The sequence below is a fragment of the Catharus ustulatus genome, chromosome 9 (genome assembly GCF_009819885.2).
Source record: "Catharus ustulatus isolate bCatUst1 chromosome 9, bCatUst1.pri.v2, whole genome shotgun sequence".
In the NCBI taxonomy this organism is placed as follows: Eukaryota; Metazoa; Chordata; class Aves; order Passeriformes; family Turdidae; genus Catharus; species Catharus ustulatus.
Window position 1 is genome coordinate 20,878,765 of NC_046229.1, and position 16,892 is coordinate 20,895,656.

General features: G+C 39.7%; 1 protein-coding gene across 5 annotated transcripts in view; it reads right to left on the reverse strand.

Annotated features, from left to right (window-relative positions):
• COL11A1 (collagen type XI alpha 1 chain) overlaps positions 1 to 16,395 on the reverse strand; it is a 132,213-nt gene extending 115,818 nt beyond the window's left edge. For all 5 annotated transcript variants that reach the window (XM_033067093.2, XM_033067094.2, XM_033067092.2 and 2 more), the window contains exons 1-2: positions 15,957 to 16,395; positions 487 to 654 (exon numbers count right to left, since the gene is read on the reverse strand). In XM_033067093.2, coding sequence (XP_032922984.1) covers positions 487 to 654; positions 15,957 to 16,071 — 283 coding nt within the window. In that variant the 5' untranslated portion in view covers positions 16,072 to 16,395. The remainder of the gene's footprint in view (positions 1 to 486; positions 655 to 15,956) is intronic.
• Positions 16,396 to 16,892: the final 497 nt, after the last annotated feature.

Below are 16,892 nucleotides of genomic sequence, written 5' to 3' on the forward strand. Positions count from 1 at the left end.
GGAATCACATCTATCCACAACTAGCCTTGTTCAGTCCCCCAAATACCCAGATATTCTGAGGTAATTCTTACCAGATGGTACTTCTGGGAATGATTCTGCAATGGCCAACCACAACTCATTTCTCCCACTCCAGCATTACTCCAGGAAGTACAACTGCTCTTAAATGCACTATTGAAACAGGTGGAAACTTGCCAAAGCCACCAAATAAGGTTTCCATCAGATAGCATCATGAAAGAACAGGTAATGTGACTTACAAGTCAATTCCAGCAGTGACACAATTTGATGAAGAGTTTTATAACTGAAGCCAACAAAACCAGAATTATTTGATGGATAGAGCCCATCCTGCCGTTCATAAGCAGACCCAGCTCTGGGGATAAGAGAAGTGCTTTGTGCTACTGAAGATGGACTACATGCTATGCTTTAGAGAACACAAAAACATATGCAGCAAGGCAATGTACAGAAGTAACAGCTTTCTGCCAATCTTACCTGGGTACAGCTGCTTTGTTGGGGCACTCAGCTGAGCAGTTTTTGAAACTCTGTAAGCAACATCCGATCCTTTTGAATTCCTTCTGTTTGTGCAAAATCCTGCTGTTCTTGTTACTCCTTCTGGAGAATTGTGAAATTCCAATGCTTTTAGCACATCAACGGGTTCAGCTGACAAAGTTTAAAAAAAACAAAACAACAAAAAGAATTATTTATCTTGCATCTCTATGGCACGCAGCCCCTAAAAAGGCTTTTAATTCCTTTGCAACCTATATGTCTAATCAGAGCAGTAGTTGCATCCTATTTTGACTTATTGCACATTACTCCTACACTATTATTTTAAGGATTATTAATTTTTAAATATGTAAGAGTTCATCCCATCCAATGTGGTTTTTATGATCAGATTTTCAAACTACTTGACTACACACTGAAAATCACCAATTGCAAATGCTGAGGATCTTGCTGGTTGAAACTTCCAATACATGCTTTTAATGAGCGACTTCTGAGAAGCGGAACTGATCTTCAAAGTTTGCACAAAACTTTCAGAAGCATTCAGCTGCTAATAATCTGCTACCACAAAACCATCTCTGGCTAACATTAAAATATATCTTATTACATATAACTGCTTTCTCAGACACAAAGGAATAAGGAAGCAGCTAAACTAATTTCACATCCAAGTTAGAAAAAGAAAAATGTACCTGCAAGGACTAAATGGACAGAACTGCAGTCTTTCATTATTTCCAAGTTAAGTGCAAATGTATACTTTAGAGACCAAGTATGGTAAGATTGCATCTGTGCTCAGTGTCTAACAATCTAAAGTTGAAATCCAGAGCTGTTATTGTACTGATATTGATGCAAATTAAACAAAAAAGCCTGCATAAATATGTAAAGGCCACAAAAAGCCTTAATGTATAAAAGTTCTCCATGGCAAAAGGACAAAGTACTGAATGGACAAGTACTTCAAGACAGGAAGTAAGAAAAAATAGTTAGCATACTGCATGTCTTTCCTCCTAGGAAAAATTAATGTGCTCATTACCATACTCCCTACAAATCATGACTTCTTAAATGCAATTTTTGTTACTGGAAGCAGAATTTCAGTAGACTTTTTTTCACTGGGACTATTCCACATTTTTTATGCTGAAAACTCATAACCACTTTACTTGCGAAGACAAAGTTTTAAATTACTTTTAATGTTAAAGCTGAGAAATTAGCTTGGTCAATCTTGGTCTTCACATCTTTGAACTATACTGTGGCATTAAATATAGCTGATTTATTGTTAACATTCATTTTACATGTCAACAAATATCAACTTAAAGTACAAACTCCACTGTCCGTGAATATTCAACAATTCAAACGACTATTTGCACAGATGTGAACAAAATTAAGTTTAAATAGCTCATCCTGTTCACCTCCTGACACTGCCAAATATGAAAAACTCAACTTAGCGCTTAAACGAATCTTTTCTCAGTCAGCCTAGAATGCACATAATTTCTTCTTTCTTAAAATGTATTCACAAGAAAATGCTTGTGAACTTTTAAATTTTTTGTTCACATCTTGCAATTTCTCATTTCCTTTTCACATCAGATCATTAGGGTGTTATTAAACATAAACCAAGTATCCAATGTTTGTTGCAGGCTAACACATTGGGAATGAATGTTGCAGTACACACCTGAATTTACCTAAAAACCACATACATGGCAAATACAAGAAATCATGTTTCAACATTCTCAAAAGTTTCAACAGTGTGGAAACACTGTGGTATTAGTCTAACTTCTCTGCTGAGTAGTGAAAAAATTATTTTAATGCATATAATTTATTTTTTTAGAGGTCTTCCACACAGTTTTGAAGAAATTGTCACACATACTGAAGGAACATTCTGAAGAAACTGCTACACATTTTTTTCTAGTAACCAACAGCTATTTTTGATGTACCTATGTTAATTTGAACCAGTAATGTAGAATCAGCCACCAGAAATATTCGTAAAAATTTCAATTCAGTGTGAAAGTCAACCATTGCTACATTCCTTAATCCTTTGCTCTTTTCTATAATTTGTACCAGATTCTTCGTTATTTTTCAGAATAATGGTTTTTCTTTGGCTGGCTGACTGGGAGACTATTCGCCCATAAACAAGATTATTCATTACTCCATGCTAGTTCTGCTGCTAAAAGAACTTCCAGACAAGAAACAGAATAATAATAGGACAATCTTCAAACCACAAATTCCAAATAATAAGAACAAACATTCTGCTAATAGTCCACAGTTGACTATTTCCACAAACTATTTCCACAAAACATAAAATAGCAGGACTAGTCAGTTTAAAATAATTACTAGAAATGCAATTTTTCATAGAAGCAACAAGTTGGCTGAAATGACAAGTTATACAGAAATGACAAATTACATAGAAGTGACAAGCTACGTGAAGTAATTAACACAAAAATGGTAATTAGTCTATTCTCAAAGATAACATGGCTGACCTAATAAGTTCATATAGATGACAAATAACAAGAACTGCTTCTCTAATTTATGTTAAAGAGTTCAGAGAGCCATTTTAGTCAACAAGTAAAAAGTAAAGAAATGCTTTAGAAGTCTTAGATAACAGGAATACCAAGCAGGAATGTATAAGAAGCATGAATCCTGCTGTCATGGCTGGGGCTGCCATATAGAGAGGTTAAAAAAACCCTCTTTTTGCCTGTAGAGATTTTGTCTCAGGGAATTTCAGGAATTTTTGTGCAATTTTTATTGTAACAAGCCTTCAGTAGGCTTTACAATACTGCTATTACCTCAGTTTTAAAATTCTTGATGAGCTCACTGTGCCTGCTCAGATAACCTGCTCTGTGCCCCTCCAGAAAGCAGCAGATGCTGTTGCCACAGAACACACACATGTAGGAATGCAGTCTAAAATAAGAAGCTCGTGAAAAAGTGCAGCTCAGGCCTAAATGATTAGAGGTAAAAACTGCAAAATTGGAAATAAAGTGTAAAACACAATGAGCAGTCCTTGCACAGCCAACACTGCCTGCTCAGAAGACCAGGGAGAGAGGTAGGAAGGCAACCCATAGGCAGGGAAGAGCAGTCTGTGCCTTCTCTCTGCCAGTTTCCCTAGGTTCTGCAGTGTTCAGTGTCACTGAACAGCATCCTGACAGCTTCTGTTCCCTCTGAAAACCGCCTCTTCTCTAGCATGCTGCTCCCACATGATTTCTGGGAATGGTAAGCAATAGCCAGAAGGAGCACCAGTGCTAAGAGGATGAGTTTGTCTGTTTGTGTGGTCCACAAACTAAGATCTCAGCTTCTATTTATATGGGGTAACATTAATAGAACCCATATATTGACAGGTCAAGGGTCTTTCATGAGCCTTTCCTTATGGTGCATAAAACAGCTTGCATAAATGATTTCAGTTTTCCCCAATAGTTATCTCAAATAGTAAAGAAAAATGCAGATTTATGATATATAATGTAATGCTTTTATATCCTTCCAATTTGGTGTCAAGATTTCAGATGGTAAGGAAATAACAAATAAGAATCACGCAAATAGCTCTGTTCACCAGTTCTTAGGATAGAGTTAATTCTCCTTATGAAACTTGCACATCAGCTTTGAAAACTCAACTCTGTTTGCCAGGGCAAATTTGACAAAATTCAAGATCCAGGCCTGGAAAGCAAGTCCCTTATGTAGATGTTTTTGGTCATGTTGCACTTCTGCTTGAAGGTCATCCCTTGCAGGCAAGCCAGACAATGCCACAAGCAAGTCTGTGAAAAGAAGATTGCATTCATCGGGGCAAGCCTTCAGTCTGCAATCAAAATGCAAATTCCACTCTGCTACCTTTGCAGGGGATTACTCTTCTCACTAATGACTATAGTGCAAAGTTCAATGGCGTTATGTCCTTGATTCAAGAGATTTCCGAGAGACATGTGCAGCTCTCACTGCCACTGAAAGACTGTACAGCAGTGGCCAAATGCTTTAAAATGCCAGGATTTCTGGAATGGCAAGGGTGAATTCTTAAAAAATCCTTTTTTAAAAATCAGAATTGTGTGAGATGGGTTCCTGAGCATTCCAGTATCTTTCAAGATACCAAATGATTAATCATTTAACTCCATTGTAAGTTCCTCTATTTTCAAATATAAAGAAGGTAAAACACACAAAGAAAAAGTAGTGTCACATGTCAAGACCCAAAATTACTTGCAACTTCAATATTTAAAACTGTAGAGTCAAATTCTAGTCTTCATTACTGTGTTATGACTGAAGTAGATCCATTCACTCAGTGAGCTTTCCATATTTACAGTGGTATGGATCAGACCATTTGGTCCAGAGCCATAATTAGCTCATTCATATTTCATATTAAATATAACTCCAAAGCCATATGTCTCCTTCCCTTCCTTTCCCTTTAGCTTTCTTCCTCTAGGAAACTTAAGAAAAAAACAATCATAATATCGCTGCTGGAAATTAAAAGCATTCACTGAAGCTAAGCAGTTGCAAACTGGATGCTAGATCAGACTTCTACATTGCCAGGTCAGGAAAGAGTATCAAGCATCAAATACATGAGAGGCACTTCATGTGGTTTTTGTTTACTTGGAGAGGAAGAAAATGCATGTAAAAAATTACTTCCAATTTTGGTTAGCATTTCCAAGCCTAGATTTCCTCTACGGACAATGACATATTTGTTTTAAAGCCTACAACAGTGCTTTCTGTTCTATTAATTCATAACCCTATATTGTAAAAATAGAATGCCATTAAAGATATTAAAAGTCTGTAGAAATCTGGAGTACATTATTATAATATAATAACATTTGAAAATACCATAGCTTTCATTCACTCCACAATATCCAAACTGAAATGAAATCTGTGATATATCATTATTAATAATACTGATACAATACATATAGATCAAATTCTGCTGCCTTTATATTACACTGCACCTAACAATTTCTACCATTGCACAGTATGGTATCATCTGGAGTTCAGCAGCATCTGGTGAAAAAAGCAGATTGATTTCTGACGTGCCCTAATGTCACAAATATAAACAGCATTCATTATTAAAGTTCAGAGGACTTGCTTCCTTCACTTAGACTTCCTGACACTGAGCTGGAATCTATTATACAACATGGCTCTGACCTTCTCTTGGTGGGAACTGTCCATGGAAGAGGTTCCCAGGTACCATAACAATACAAGTTATGGTAGCAGAAAAAGGAGGGACTGAAATACTGTAAAGGAGGGCAGAAACTGAAGTCCTGTAGACAGATAGCGTGCACTCATGGCTTATTCAATGTGTGACATCAAGCCTTCTCATCTTAAGGACAACCCCAATTTTCAGTAAAAATGCTTATCAATTCTCCATCTTCCTATAGGAATATCTACAAGGATCCCTTGTAGATGATCACACAACCTTAGGTAAAAAACCAGACATTACAAGAAAATGACAAGTTGTAACATATGCAAGAAAATTTGCATTGGAATGGTCACGTCTGGTTCATTACATTTGGATTTATTTATATGTAGGCAGTAATTAAATGAATCGTACTTAATAATCTCTTCTTAGTTTATAAAATATGTATCCTGTCTGTAACTGAGATCATTGTTAACTTAGCACCTTAGTAAAATGCAATAAAATTCCTTGTTTCTGCTTCAGCAGCCACCATTAAATTTCTACAAAAATTGTGACAAAGCCTATCTGATCCTGCAAAGGCAAACTGCACAGAACCCAAAAAAGATGGATCAACAGTGCATCTAATGGCAGCAATATCATCTTTGAAATTATACCAGCTGCAATTATTTTGAATAAAAGAATAAAATATATACATATTATCTTTCTAGCTACAATAACTTTTAAAGGTTAATTATCTTTATTTCAGTAACTTCGCAATACTGCAAATGTTTTGATCTACAACATTCTTTTTATAAATTTTACTCAGATCAATTTAGTGAGTGACATTACTGTCAGTGTGAGGTTTGTAAATGTTAGGCCATTAATACACACTGAAATTAGAGGTGTATTCTTTCACCTAAGTAGAATGTTCTGTGTTGTATCACCCTAAGTAGCTAATGCGTATGTGTCAATAAACTGACATTTAAGCATATGAAAAACCTGATTTTCTGTTTCTTACCATACATATAATCTTCCAATCACAATATCTTACTAATAATTTAAGCCTGCTGTAGTCACAAATAAATGGACAAATTCTGTATCATATTATTTTCATTCAAATAAAATGACGTGAACCCTTTATTACAGGAAATTTCTTTCAGAAGAAAAAATTGACCACATACCTGTGCTTCTTCAGAAATCCTTTTTGACCCATCCAGACTAGCTGGCTATCAGTCAGGTTTCTAACCTAGGTACAGCTGTGTTAGGAAGCAGTTTATGTGCCAATTCCATGAGTGGTTGCAATTCCATACTAGGGTGGTACATACAGATTGGAATACATACAGGTTGAAAATCTGTTACTCACTGAATAGAGAACTTTTGAGTGAGCTTTATTATTCCTCCAAAGGTGGCCATAGAAGTCAGAATGAGCCTATCTAAAGGTCCAACACCTTAAGTTTTCTTCTATTTAACAGGGAACATGCTGCTGCACTTCCAAGCTGCAGTGGGAATGGAGCCCTGAACCTTTCCACATAGGGCGTACCAAGCTTGATACCTGTTCTCTTGCTATAAACTGTACAGCAAAGCACTTTCAAACTGCAGATGAAGGTGCTGGTGCCTAATGACCAGACAGCTCAAGACAGTTATTGAAGGTAGGGTAAATTCGTATTGAAGATAGGAAACCATCATCTGCATTTTCAGAGGGAAGGACTTCACCATCACACCTCAAAGTGGAACCCTCCAGGACTGACAGGAAAGTGACTGTGGTAGCACTGTCTGGCTACAAAACCCATTCCCATAAGAAATTGCCCAGGGCATGACTCATTTAGACTAAAATATGTTTATTTCTGTCCAATTACCTAATAAAGCAAAGAAGCTGAAATCCTATTATATTTAGATGTTGGTCTGTTGTTAGTCTCTTAATTTTATGAGAGAGCACAGGCACAATGATCCTTCCCTTTTTAAAGGCTGTGTTTACCTACATAATTTACAAGATTCTTCCAGATTGCCTGCTGGAGGACATACTTTGAATACAAACAATAACAAAACTCAAAGGGGAAAAAAAAGAGGCAGCATTCTTTACATACAGATACACCTTAGCAAACTGAGGGTACAACTCAGTGTTCACTACACTGTCAATACCTACAGTAACTTTGCCATTCCTTCTTATTGATAGAGTAAAAAGTACTTTTAAACAGTATTATATTTTTTTTTATATAATAAACAGATAACTTCTTGAGTTCTCATAATTCTTCAGCAATGCACTTTTTTGATTGATGTGAAAGTGAAAATTTATCAGTTTTTACTCCACAATTTACAAGTTACAATCCATAACTCCTAATTAGGGAGATACAACCCTGGAGTAGAAAAGAGCTTAAATTTCCCCAGCTCAAAGGATTACATGAGAAATTTAGGAACACTAATGTTTCTAAGTTGCTATTATTTTACTTCATATTTTTCCATGGAAATAGGCTTCATTCTGCCAGTAATCTATTCCAATGGAACCACTGCAAAAACTAAAACTTAAGGAGCCTTGAAACATTAATCTTCAGTTCTAAATGGAGTGTTTTCTCAAAGTTGAGTCCAGTTTTATGTCACTGTAACAGATCATTTAAAACCTACAAGCTGTGATGGCCTGGTAAGTTAAAATGTGTGCATTTAGTGAGTACTAATGAAGGGACTCCTTATATTTGTGGGCAAGATTTACAAAAGAGGCTACCTCTTGTAGGATTTCTAGGTATATGTTTAAGAACCTAAGCAGAAGGTTGCACCATAGGTTTTTGAAGCCATGCTGCCTATTAAAGACATAATAACATATTGCAGTTTAATTTATTTACTTTTCTTAAAACTTTGAATCTTTATAACTCCAAGAGCTCATTCTAAGGACATTCAATGTATTCTATAAATGAGTAAAGATAAACACTTTTATGATGAAAGTTTCTAACTGACACTCATTAAATGATCCAAGACCTGATGACTGTAAGAGGGCCTCACCTCTTTTTTACCAGCAGCATTAGAATCTGGGTTTGACAAACTGATAGTTTGTTGATTTTTAGTATACAAAACAAGACCAATCAATCACTAGAAAACTATGCTATTTCTAATGTAGTAGAAATATTTCTGTTCTTATTTTACTCTTGGAAACTTTTACTTAGAGTGGGCAGTTATGCTGGATATCCTTTAAAAACAGAAATATATACAATATTATCTACACTTATTATTTTACTGTGTTTTTCATCTGTTAGGTATTAACACAGAATGTGCAAAAGCAGGAATTGAAAAGCACGTTATGCCCAACTGCTTTACTGAGCTTTTCAGTTCTTACAAAGGACTCTATTGCCTTCCCTCTGCAGGCTCCAGTCTCTGTATCCCAAGCAAGGATTCCTTGCAGTTCAGCCATAGGTGTCAAAGCCCCAGAAAAGGATCAGGCACCCTTCTGTCCTCACCATTTCCTACTGGCCAGCTCTGAGCAGAGCTGCCATCCTCACTGGGCTTGGCAGTCTGAGAACCGTCTGCCTCCCAACTCTGCTGAGAGCCCAGCCCTGTAACACAAGAACTGCTCTGGGAGCCAGCATCAAAGCATTGGTTCTGCAGTGGCCTTTGGGAAGGTTCCAACACTTTTCGTAGATGGACTTCACAGAGATGGATAAAACAAACTCTGTTTTATGGGCTGCAAAAGTGAGTTACAGAGCATCTTCAAGGTACAAAAATGAAACCAACTGAGTTGCCTAATTACACAGTGCTCCTGAAAATTAAGCTTTTTTTTTCCCCCTAGGAATCTGAATATAAATCTATGAGATTAACTGAATATATGTTGCATATATATACTTCTAGGGACATACTTCAAGGTTGTTTTACCTGTTAAGAATTTTCCTACATGAATTTTCTAGCTGAATTATGTAATTGGTATCTTGATTGGTGACATTTTTAGAAATAGGTGTTATGGCAGTGCTTTCATATTTAATGCTTGCAGGACTAGAGATTATCCAGATGCATACAGGAATGCTTTAAATAGCCTAGGACTGACTATTTCACCAAGAGAGGCTTCTGTGAAACTGCTCAGAGCTGGCTACTTCTGTTTCCACACTAGTTATTTAGAAATTTTTCATTGACTTCCTATGCTGCAAAATCTACTAATTATGTTATAGTATTTCAAAGGCTATGCAGACAGTCGAGGCATGTACAGGAGTCAATTTTGACACTCACTAACTACTAACTATATCTCACTTTAAAGACCAACTTCTAACACTCATACCGTACAAACCAAAACCCAAAAACCCACAATTCCCCACCACTTATATTCTATACTGAAACCAGTGGAAAATTTGTCTAGGTACAACTACACATTCACATCTTTAGCAACATTTGCTTGTAGGCTGATTAATTTACTGGACATATTAAAAAAAAAAAAAAAAAAGAATCATTATTTCAAGTTTTCATTAAATTGTTTAACTCTGAAGTGTTAACCTAGATATTGAGGCTTTTTATCATAATGTATTTCATTACATAACGTGACTTTTGTGCTATTCAGAAACCTCTTGAGACTGGATAGATTGTACTTTTATCCCTTGTTTAGCAGCATTGATTACCATCAAACACTAAAGACCTAATGGTGAGTCCATAAAACATTTGACTTGTTACCCCCAGAAGACTGGACTTGTTCATCATCTGCGCAGACCTCTATTGAGCCACTATTTTACAATATTTTAACATCTGTCTTCATATTTCTATGGACTGATTCTTATTTTGCACCACAGCAAAATCTTTTAGGACTGCATTCCAAGTGCCCAACTATATTGAGGCCTCTACTACAGAGTCAAAAAGTTCTTTTTGCACAGACTGCAGACACAGTAGTTCCAGCTGTGAAAATCAGCAAAACAAGTATTACATTCTTGAGTATCCTGTTTCTATTACCATAAAAAAAGAGACACAGTCTAAAAATGGTCCGTGCTACAGGAAGAAACAAGGTGTTCCCTCAGCAATTAAACATGAAAGAAACTGAGGCCACTTTAAAGTTTTGTCATCAAGGTATTTATTGAAAAATAATTCAAATAAGAATTCAAAAATATCTTCCAATAAATTTAAGTTTTCAAATATGGAACAATAGCACATTTTTCAGTTTTAAGCAGAGAATACAGCCAATTACAAGATTTAGAAATTATGCCATTAATGTAATCTTATTTAATTTGATAGAGAAACTTGTACAACTGAAATCTTTCACAATGTTTTCCCTGATGCCAAGGGGGTCACCTCTCTTGTGAGAACAATGAAATCAGATTCAATTCTGTATCTTACCAACATTAGTAGGAATTCATCTTACACAGACACCAAGGTTGTAAAGTCTTGAACTATTTATAAATTTTTGATATTCTATCAGATTACTATGATCATTTGAGTAAGGTAAACAGGTAAGGGACAGAGTAGGTAGCATACAGTCTACTTTAAAAATGTGACCATAATTTGATTTACTACTACGTTAATTTCTGTGATAGACAAAGCTTAGCTGTCAGTGACATTAGCTGTAGCAGGATCAGTTTTTTTAATTCATTTTTCATAATACATCCTTCAATTTGGTCTGCAGCAAACACTGTGCTTCTATACTATGAGCAAATCCTTTCTATTTCACACACTGTGTACATTAACACTTGGACTTGCAGTGAAGTCCCAGACCTGAAACTCACAATTTTTACAGTCCCTTATGTGTGCTAATGTGCTAAAAAGAATTTAAGTTCTGCCAGATTCTACTACTATTGTAATAACCAGGTCAACAATTAATCCTTACATTTACAGTCTGTAAACTTGGTATTTAATAGTGAGTAGAACAGTTATAAACCCTTGCAACAGGCATGTGTGTTAACCTAATTCCTTTTAAGCTACTGTTCTCTATTGTGTCCATCCAGAGAGCAAATCTCTATCACTGCATGAGACTTCACATTCTTAAAACATTAGAGATTTCTCCCAAGCTCTGCTAATTTATTCCCCCTATTATCAACAAATACTCAGAACAATGATAAATTAACCAATGCTAGGAGGATTTCTTCTGAAAAGAAGCAGAACACTCTACAGAGAAAAGAAAAGCAACTTCTTAATCTTGCTGGCAGATGGAAACCCTACTGTTCACCACTGTACAAAACAAATCCGGGAAAGACATAATTGCTGCAGTGTGTTTTAGGTATAACCTCAGCAGTAATGTCAGGGCTCCTTCAGTATGCTGCAACTGTGTCAGAATTCAGGGTTCTCTTTGGGGGAGATAAGTAACTTTGGGCATGAAAGTTGTAAAAATAAGTATGACAACATTTTTTCCTACATTTTGTATCTGCTGCAGACACCAATTTTACAAACAATTGGGAGCTTTGGGGGTGGGTTGTTTTTCATGGCTTTTTTTAGTAATCAGAACAAAAGATAGCACCAGGGAAGTTTTTATAGCAAAGACTTTTTTTCCTATTGTAACTTCAATTATAGGTATTAGGGAAGAAATTATTTCATGCCAAACCCACAGAGAATTTGTGCACCTATATACAGTTAAATTTGTCAAGACATACACAAAAGTGAAGTTGAGAAACTTTTTTTCTGCAGAGGTAGGAAAGAGAGACATTGTTCCCTGCAGCCTGAATAGTCCTTTCTTGTATCCATGTGACAGTCTCCTTCTAAATTCAGTGCAAAGATACACACTCTAGAGAATTAACAACACATACCAGTAATTTTTTCTGTGTCTGATGTCTGCTGCTGAAGTTGAAATAATTATTTTACCCTAGAAACAATTAAGAAATTGAGATTACATAGCAAAACCGACGTATATGTGCAGGTGTCTCTTGCATTATTCTGGGAAGATTGAACCATTTCACCTGCTGATCCTTGGGACTCTGAAAAACTTCAGTTACAACCACTAGCTGCATCTGATCAAATTACCCTTTGATTTATTAATTTTTGCCAGCTTTGGGAATAGCAATCTGAGAAATGCACACAAATTATCACACAAGACAGTTTCACTGAAAAATAAAGGAATCCTTAGAATGTTATATTCTTTTTCAATCTTAAAAGTTAATTGATCTGTTAAAGGCAAAAGTACTTTACATCACAAATTGTTCTGAGAAGAAATTCACACCTTTCTAGTTTAAAACACCATTTTGTACAGACTAGCTGGATATATTCAAGAGTTTTCGTTCAACAAACAGATCCATCTTCCTTACTAAGCAAATACAAATGAGTAGCAGTGTGCATCCATAAACTATCCTTTTGCCATCACTAATTGGCCCAGTTCTGCATTCCTTCTGCACCTAGAGCTCCCACTAGTTTCCAAGCCTGTGTGTGGGAAGCACAAGGAACCTTTATATTTCCTAAGATGACAGCAAGAAGTATCTATTTATTTTAGAAACCAATCTTCTTATCGCTTACATAGAAGGTCCAAAGTTTTCTATATATAGGTACATAGCCTCATTTTCAGTAAGGCTTCTTAAATCTCTTTTTCACTCAGATTAAGAGCTAGATTTCCATTTGCTTGAAAAAGCTCATAAATAATAAAAAGGCTGATTTTTCATTTCTTGCCCATGAAATTTAAATCAGCATTACAATAGTGCATTGATGTCAAGCCCTTACAAAAATTTATAGTGTTGAAGCCATGCCATTTTGACTAAATGAGTTTATTCATTCCAAACACATTACCAACAGCTTTAGTATTAAAGGTGAGGAAGGGGAAAGGAAATCAAAGGATGTCTTTAAAAATACTGAATTTTGTTTACTTTAGCCAAGTCATAAAGCAAAAACATTTTCTGAAAAGAGCTACTTAAGAGCTGGTGGGCACTAAGCTGACCAAGTGTGAGTCACTGCTTTTCCCATTCAGTTGATTCTCACTTCTGTAACTTTTTCTGTCTAAAGAAGAAATAACTCAAGAACCCAAACACTTCTTTGCACACCATTTCTAACAAGTATGAAAGACACCTCATACTTCTCAGTGGATTATTTTTTGTTAAATAAAAAACTTTAAAAAAAGTCAAGAATTTTAGGAATCTGTTGAGTTTTGCCTACATGGAATAGTTTCTGTTGTGTTTAAAAAGTCACTGCTATACGATTAACATGTTATATGAATACACTATGTAATTTTCTTTTCATAGAGACAGTTTATGAAAAGAAAACTGAAGAACAGAAGATTTAAATGAGTTTAAAAGAGCAACTCATATTTTGGATGGTATTCATATTTTATTCAGCATTTTCATTTAGTCATATTGTTTACCTGCCATTTATGCAATTTTATTTTATTCCTTGGTATTTTCCCTCTCTGATTTTCAAATATCCTGTGTTATCTTTTAACTACTTTAAATAAGATTAGAATGCATTACAGATGATTCAGAAATAAGTCCCTTGTACTCTCTTAGAGAAATTAGGTCAAGTTCTAGTCCCTCTGTAGTCAATGGAAAAACTCTTACTGACTTCAATAACAGATCAAGCCCTGAACACACGGCTCCCTGTAGTTCCTAAGCAAATAGCATACTGTATCTCAGAAAAGGTCAAGAACGAAGTTCTTTTCTGAATGCTTCTAGAAGAATAAGAAGCCTGTAGTTCAATATTTCTGGAATGTCCTTTTTCCAGAAGACTAGAAGACTGTATCCATATAGCCTTTTAGTTTTGAACAAAGTTACCACAACCGAATTAGTTTGCCTAATGTTGCTGAATACAGTCCAGTAAGTATCAGTTCTGTTGATTTCAGTGTAAGTTATGTTGATTTTTCCTGTGCTGTTTGGGTTTAGATTTTCCTTTAACTTGTTATTTGCATCCAATCCATTATGTAAACATAGTCTACATAAACCCTACTTAATTTAGTCAGTTCTACGGTGAAAAGTGGCATAAGAAATCGATCATGCCTTAGAGCACGATGTTCTTGAAGAAATTTAGCTTCCACATAGTAAGGAGTAGCCGAATCCTTGGAGCTCTGCGAGGTTAATTCACCCTGGTGTAACTCCAGCGAGTCCGTGGAATTGCAAGAGGATGAAACCTGACCCCTCCAGTCCCTGTCAGAAACGGGGCCAGCAGGGGGCAGGAGCCCTGATTGATCTGACACCGTCAAGGTTGTGCCCAGGTATAAAGGCTTGAATGGAAGCTGATCACCTTTCCCTGCTCCCTCTAGGATGCCTGTTGATTCTGGATTCAGATGGAAAAATACCTCGTTAAAATAATAAATACGTAAAAAATTAAACCTTTCATTTCGGAGAGTTAAGCCCCTTCATTGATGCCAGACCCACAGAAAAATAAAAACCTAAGTCCCAGCCAGACTGGGCTCCAGATGCGCCTGCGGGCTCCGGTGGGAGGGAGGAAGGAAGGAAAGGAGGAAGAGGCAGCGTTTTCACCCCCGGTAGGAAAGGAGAACTCTCCCGCCACCGGAGACTCCGTACTGCAGTTCGGCGAACTGCGAGCTCAGCCCAGAGAGCCCAGCTGGGCTGGCGGCGGTGCGGGGAGCGCAGGAGGAGCGGTGCGGACGGGAGAAGTGCGCAGAACGCGAGGGGCGGTGCGGGGGAGGGGGCGGCGATTCCTTTCTGCTGAGGCTGCTGCGCTGCTGCCTGGCTCTTGTTCCCCCTGCAAGTCCCCCGCGGGCCGCACCCTGCCCACCAGGTCCACGGACACCTAAGGGACCACTCGGTACTCCGGGGAGGCTGCAGAGCTGGGAGGAGGCTGGGGACGGCGCTCCGGTGCTGACACCGCCCGCGGGGAGCCCAGCGACCCTCGGGCTGAGCCCCCCGAGCCCCCCCGGGCATCTCCGGGCCCGGCACCGCTCGCACCACCTGCGGGGCGCCGCTGCCCCGGGAGCTGCCCTCCGCAACGGCTCACAAAGGGCCCCTGCAAGTGTGTGTTCTCCTCCGCTTGCGCCCTGGAAAACTTTTTGACCAATAAAACCCGTTGCAAAAAGAAAAATAAAAGAGAAGAAAACGGAGAAAATCAGAGCAAACTTTCCCTTTCCTTGCCTCTCCGAGGAGAAAGCAGATACTTGTCGGTCACTTTCAGTCACAACCTGGTGAACTTCAGCAGCTCAACCAAACAAAGTTGGACGCACACTCCACAAAACAAGAGTCCAGTGCTGGAAGAGGATAAGTCTTTCTGTTCAACAAGTATTTCTTTCATTTTCCCACCCCGCCAGTGTATCTCCTTTACCTCATTAAAAACACATCCAGAGTTGAAGGCTGACCCGGAGCCGTGCCCCCGCGGCACCTGGGAGGGACGTCCCAGCCCGCGCTGCCGGGGGCTCCCCGCGGGTCTCCGCGCCCGGAGCGGCTCCAGGAGCGCTCTCACCCCCCAGCACCGGGAGTCGCTCTGACAGCTTTCCTCTGAAATGCGGCCTCAGCCGTGCTCTGGGTCCTTCCCCCGACCACGGGAGAGAGGCGGCTGGGCTCCCGGCTCCCCTTTGCTTTCTTACCTCCTCTGACCTCTGCAGCCCGGAGAAGGAAAGCGAAGGTGATGAGCACGGTTACAGCCGAGTCCCAGGGCCACCTTCTCGTTTTCCACCTTGTGGACCATCTCTGCATCTCCATGCTGCGCACCCACAAGTGTGAATTAAACACGGGCGCCTTCAGTTTATACCAGCTCCGTCCTTTCCACTATATTCCCAGAGATGACTTCTCCTATAGAGCCATACGTGATAAACCGAGAGAAGGTTTTCTCTCTCGCCCCGCTCCCGCTCTGCCCGGCCTTGTAGAGGCCCCTCCGACCCGTCCTCCCCAGTGCCCTGCCTTCAGACTGAGGGGAGATGAGGGGCTTTACTCAAAATGCAAAGAGCTCCGCATCCCCCTAAAGGCTTCATCCCGTCAGAGGGCTGGGCGAGCGGCTCCCAGGGCCACCCCTGGAGCCCGACTGACACGCCAGCCGCCGGGCGGAGGCCAATCGCGGGGCTCCGCCGGCCGCCCACAGCACCGCCCTCCGCCTCGGCGGCGGCACACCGGCCGCTCCTCCAGCACCGCCGGCCCCCGCGGCGGCCGAGAGCGGCCCTGCCGAAGGCGCTCGGGGCGCGCAGGAGGCGCGGCGGAGCGGGCCGGGGACAGGGCGGGGTGTCCCGTCCCCGGGTCACCGCCGCCCCCCGCCCGCTCCGCTCCGCTCCGCTCCGCGCGGGCCCCCTCGCCCCGAGCATGCGCAGAGGCGGCCGCGGCGCCCCGCGGAGCGAGGGCGGGGGCGCGGAGCGGGGACGCGCGGGGGCCGTGGGGGACGGGCAGGGGGGCGACACTGGGGACAGGCGGGGGAGGGGGACGGCGGCAGGGGAGGGAGGGAGGGAGCGAGGCAGGGCAAGACTGAGGAGAGGCATGTGCGTGAGAGGAGCCGGGGCGCAGAGGTGAAGCGTCTGCGGGGTGGCCCGTGGAAC